This window comes from Galeopterus variegatus, unplaced genomic scaffold (assembly GCF_000696425.1).
Source record: "Galeopterus variegatus unplaced genomic scaffold, G_variegatus-3.0.2 Scaffold4794, whole genome shotgun sequence".
Classification (NCBI taxonomy): Eukaryota; Metazoa; Chordata; class Mammalia; order Dermoptera; family Cynocephalidae; genus Galeopterus; species Galeopterus variegatus.
The window spans coordinates 25,503-31,170 of record NW_007730905.1 but is presented as its reverse complement, the minus strand read 5'-3'; the positions used below and the strand labels follow the sequence as shown (position 1 = coordinate 31,170).

General features: G+C 58.1%; 1 protein-coding gene across 1 annotated transcript in view; it reads left to right on the top strand.

Annotated features, from left to right (window-relative positions):
• The window catches only part of JAKMIP3 (Janus kinase and microtubule interacting protein 3), a 65,729-nt gene that overhangs the window by 34,894 nt on the left and 25,167 nt on the right, over positions 1-5,668 (top strand). The window contains exons 12-14 of the mRNA XM_008588373.1: positions 349-477; positions 3,345-3,428; positions 4,455-4,517. Of these exons, the coding sequence (XP_008586595.1) occupies positions 349-477; positions 3,345-3,428; positions 4,455-4,517 (276 nt within the window). The remainder of the gene's footprint in view (positions 1-348; positions 478-3,344; positions 3,429-4,454; positions 4,518-5,668) is intronic.

Sequence of the window (5,668 nt, the reverse complement as noted above, 5' to 3'; positions counted from 1 at the left end):
TGGCGGGTCCGCCGGGTCAGGGCAGCCTGGCTGGCGAGTGGGAGCCCCAGGACAGCCATTGGCCCCAGCCTCTGGCCCATGAGGTTCTCCCTGGTCAGGGTGCAGCGGCTCAGCCTTCCACCCCAGGGACTCAGGACTCACCTTCCCAGGGAAATCTTTCTCCAAACAGCACCAAGCCCCCATGTGGTTGTCCCCTCCCTGCACACTGAAGAACGGCTCCTCCCTCAAGCTACTAGAAAGACCAGTCCCTTCCGTCTTCCTGGAGAGAATAGGAAGCCCGGGTGCCCCAGCCGTCGGGCAGTGGTGCGGTGCCGAGGCCCTGTGCTAACGCTGCACCTCTCTCTCCAGGGCATGGCCAAGGAGGAGACGGAGCTGAGGTTCCGGCAGCTGACCATGGAGTACCAGGCCCTGCAGCGTGCCTACGCCTTGCTGCAGGAGCAGGTCGGAGGGACGCTGGATGCAGAGCGAGAAGTTAAGGTCTAAATGACTTCTATTCCACCACGTTCCGGTTCCCGCTGGTCTCCTTCCCGCTTGACCCCCGTGTCCCTGGCAGGGACTCTGCATCGCCAAACCTTTCGGGGTCGCAGCTCTTTTGTCCCACAGTTACTTTTGGTCCTGAGTGATGCTCACTGAGGCCATTAAAAACTAGCGTTTGCCAAGCCCGCTGCTGCAGGTCTGCCCCAGGCTCGGCTGGAACTTGCCCAGAGCAGGGCCAGGTACAGGTGTGAGTGAGGAACCTTCCTGAGCTGCATGTGTCCCTGCCGAGGGCGTGGCTGGTGGGTATGGGACCTGCAGCACCCCAAGATGAAGTCACCCTCCTTCCAAACCTGCCAGCAATGCTCTCGGGGAGCTTCCTGTAACTGCAAGGCACGCGATGAACCAGGGGCAGCATCTGGGCTCAGGTTCTGAAACTGGCTGAGATCATTCATTCATCCAACAAATATTGAGCTCAAACACTGTGCCTGCCTTTATCCCGTGCCTCGCACCTTGTGGGGCTGTCCTGCCGGGAACAACGGTGACCCCTCCTGTCCCTCCTTCCCTGAGGACCCGCCCGGAGCGTCAGTATCCGGGAGAGGCCCAAATGCAGGGCTGGAGGGCGCCCTCTGCTGGCCGGAACAACGGTGACCCCTCCTGTCCCTCCTTCCCTGAGGACCTGCCCGGAGCGTCAGTATCCGGGAGAGGCCCAAATGCAGGGCTGGAGGGCGCCCTCTGCTGGCCGCCTGCGGGAGTGCAGGCACCAGGCCGTGCAGGAGGTGCCTGTGGGTGAGGGGTCCCCTCTCTGCTCCAACCGAAACCCCCGCCTCCTACCCTCCCCGTAGGTTTGGAGGAGAAGCCACTATAGGAACTGTGGTTCGTGCACCATGTAGGGAGACAGGCACTGCCCCGTGGAGGTGAGGGGCTCTCCTGAGCGGGCAGCTAGGGGTCTTGGGTCCCAGTGGGCCGCACCCCTAAACACCCCGCAGGACAAGAAGCACCATCATCTGGTTGACTGGGCTGGGTGGGGCATGGTCCTGGGGACCAGGGACAGTGTCGGCAGAGGACCGCCCCCACCCCCACCCCGTTTGTCCATCCTGGCTGCCCTAGGGGAGCTACCAGCCTCACCCTGTGTCACCTTTGCCTGCCCTGGTGACTTGGCTGGGCTCCCCCCTCCCCTGCCTCCCTGGGCATTCCACTGAGCAAGGTCTCGCCCTGCTGTGCTGCTCCAGCTGCTCCGGGTGGGTGCAGCCGAGACGCACCGTGGGGGTGTGTGGCGACTTTCCCCTCCTCTGGCTTGAAAGGTGGAGATGAGAATGCAGAGATATTTATTTGCATAACAGGGGACTTTAAATCTTCCCTTTTTGACTTTTTGGGCTTAATTTTTGCACAATCCTTGGAGAAAGGAAAACGTCAGGCAAAGTCTCCATTCAGAGCATCGTAAAGCCCAGTGGCCCAGGGTGGCTAAGGGCGTGACAGGCCGAGCCTTCTGCCTCACAGCAGAGACCACCGTCCTCGTGGCCAGTCTCACCTGGGAGCTGGAAGAGCTGGAGGAAGACTCCCGTCTTCCCTTTTTTCAGAGACATTTGATTGGGAGCCACATAAAGGCAATGAACTTAGAAGATTCTGCTTGGAGAGTGAAAATGACCAAATTGCATTTAAAAGATTTTTGGATGTCATTTAGAATCAGAGGAAAATCTGATGCAGAGAAGTACCACGTGATCACTTAAAAATTGGAAAACACAGGAAAGATTAATGAAGAAAATAGACCACTGATGATCCCACACGGCCTGGTTCTGAACTAGAATTGGAACTGCCACCTGTCACTGTGCCAGCCGAGGAAGCCACACAGATAGTGAAAGTACTGTGGAGGTGGATAGGAGAAGACACGGGCGTGGGTGTGGGCCTGTCTCTTACGTGGTCCCAAGACTGTGGGTGGCCGATGGCCTCCCAGGGCTCAGCCTCCCCGTCTGGAAACGGAGGGTTAGGACTATCTTGACTTCCCTCTCCGCTCCAGGATTCTCCAGCCGAAGCCTCCACAGCTGTCACTGCAGCCTCTTGAGGGAGAGAAGAGGCCGGGGAGGGCGGGCTGGGACCCAGTGGATGTGACCCAAAGGGGCCCAGAGCTCCATGAGCACCACCACAGGCCGTTCATTTGGTCCTTCTCTCCCCGAGATGATGGACCCTCAGACCCTGTACACAGCTGTCCGCAAACACTGTCATCCACTGGCCCTGAAAGCTGTTCCCATGAGGTGGCAGAGGGTAAAATGCCCCGTGGCTTGGACCCTGTAAGAGCAAATTAAATCAAGCAGCCCAGCCCCCGGCTGGAAGCCCAGGTGGTGCTCGGGAGGGACTGCACCCACAGCGCTGCCTGGTAAAGCTCAGGGCTTGTAGTCCAGATGGAACAGGCTCTGGGGAAAGTGGGCTAAGGAACCAAAATGCAGAAAAGGCGGCAAACCCAGGGCCAGCAAAGGGCAGATCCACTCAGAAAGCCCCTCTGTGTGTGTCATGGTCACCCAAGGAGACTAAAGCGAACCCGCTCTTGCTGGTACCTGGCAGGGCTGAGCACAGAGCAGACTCGGGCCTCCTCGGCTGTTTCATCCTGTAAACTAGGATTCTACCTAACGGGTTCTCAGACTTAATCTACAGATCTTCCCCCCTTGTGGTCTAAGTGAGATCACTGGCTTCCAACCAGCTTTAAGTTCTTCCTTTCTTAGAAAGCCTCTTTTCCAGAGGAGGGAATGGTCACGTCTCAATTAGCAAAGCCAAAGGCAGACAATCCTCTGAAGTCTCCATCTGTGTGAGCTGGTCCTGTCGGCGTGCACCTGGCTTTTAGAGAAAATTTGATGTATCTTTTCTCCGTCCTACAGACCCGCGAGCAGCTACAAGCAGAAGTACAGAGAGCCCAGACGCAGATACAGGACCTGGAGAAGGCGCTGGCTGAGCAGGGGCAGGTGAGCCTCGCCGGGGCGCTCGTGGGGGTCTGGGGGCCTCCTCCCCCATGCAGGGTGCTGGGAGGGCGGCTGTACATGGGTGCGTACATGGGTAGGGATGACTCGGCTGCACACTGAGGATTAGCAGCTTTAGCACACTCTACAGTGTATATATCACACCACAATAAAAAATTCTAAAACCCAGAGGGAACATGGGTCTAGCAGAATTCCCTGGTGTCCTTGCTCAAGGCAGGGGTCTGCCTGACCATCACGCCTCTCCTGGAGGGAGAAGGCGACCAGGGTGGTTGGGAAACCAGCCGGAGGAGGGGACGCCGCCTCCCTCATGCACAGAGGTGGATCCTTCAAGCTCTACAGGAACTCACAGAGGACTCTGGGGAGAGTAAATCCAAGATGCAGTCCCGTGCCTGGGGAAACCAGGTTTCTCCCAACACCTGCCTTATACCAGAAATGCTGCTGGTGGACCCAAGGGTTTCCAGACAGGAGAGGATATGCCGAGGACACAGAACTTCCTCCCGAGGTCAGGCCTTGAGGCCGGGTCGGCGAGGCGTCCACATGCCCAGTGACAGCATGAGCCCAGTCTGCCCATGAGTACCAAGCATGGAGGAGACAGGACGCCCACCCTAAGGAGACTGCCCTCCTCTTGAGCCTGAGACCCCTCAATCTCCAGCCAAGCCCCAGCTCCCACTGGCCGCATGTCAGGGTCCCTTGGCCCTGGGGTGTCCACACAGGCTACGTGCTGCTGGGTACCTGGCGGGGGGTACTGTCCGTGGGTGACACGCAGGGTCCCTGAGGGGTCCTCCTGGAGCAGGACTGCCTCTGCTTATTCACTGTCCAGGACCCTCTAAGAAAATGGGTAAAAACACAGGTTTTCACTCTCTGCGATGTGAACTGTCATTAGGTGGTTATTTCAGAAGCTGAGTGTTGAATCCTTTCAGGGTTGACATTTTCTCTCCTGCCAAATCACAGTTTAAATGTTGGCTTCATAAATTTGTCCTGCAGTAATTTATGTATTTCTCCATTTCCAAGGATATGAAGTGGATTGAGGAGAAGCAAGCGCTGTATCGAAGAAACCAGGAGCTTGTGGAAAAGGTAAGGCGACCCCCCCAGGGTCTGGCAAAACTTGCTCTGTGCACACAGGAGTGTGGTGGTCCCTGTGGGCTGGCGGGGCGGGGCTCGGCAGAGGTCCCCTGACCTCCCCGTCACGGGGCCACTTCTGTGTTCTCACTCCTGCGGGAGCCATCAGGAGCCCCGGCGTCCTGCCCCGCTCTGCATCCCAGACGTGAGAACGGCCCGGATGGAGGAGCCGGGTTTGTTCTCGCTGAGTCTCTGCAGCATCCCGATGCGCGCTTCTTTTTGCTGATGGGTTCCGCAGACGGGAGGGGTAGAGAATGCCCGTGAAGGAGTGGTGCTTTCGAAACCCCTGGAGTCTGCCCACTTGGGAACCCCGTTGGGTCAGGGAACTCCACCTCTAGCAGTGTTCGCTGTGGAGTTCGCAGGGTCCTTGCTTCTTTTTGCTGATGGGTTCCGCAGACGGGAGGGGTAGAGAATGCCCGTGAAGGAGTGGTGCTTTCGAAACCCCTGGAGTCTGCCCACTTGGGAGCCCCGTTGGGTCAGGGAACTCCACCTCTAGCAGTGTTCGCTGTGGAGTTCGCAGGGTCCTTGAGGAAGAGTGCCGCAGGCCGGGCCTGGGTTTTAGTTTCTGGCTTGAGCAGTTGTGTGCTTCTGACTTGGCCGTGCTTCACCTGGCAGCAGCCCTGGGTGTGGGCTCCCTTGGCCATCATGGGTGGGGGTCCTGTGTGGCACCCTCCCCACCGGCAGCTGGCGGCCACCTTGTCCATGGCAGAGCCCTTGCTGAGGAGGCAGCAGGCTCCCCCCGCAGGGTGCAGCCCTTCCAGGGAAGAGCCAGGACCTCAAGTGCTCACAGCTGTGCAGCATGCTATCCCGACGAGCTTCAGACAAACAAGAAGCCTCCACACCGAGCCCTGGGGGCCACTGTCTGGCCAAAGGCCCATCGTGCCCTCTCCCCAAAGCCAGCAGTCCCTCATGGGGTCATGCTCTGGGCTCAGTTCAAGTCTTGAATGGTGAACGACACACACGTGCTTCCTGTAGACACTCTGCACACCTCTTAGATCAGGACAGATCTTTCTGTGGGGCTTGCATGCACACTTACACATATCATACTTAAATGCACATGTGCACATGCTAACACTCATATGCAGTTAAACACATTGCACTTAACT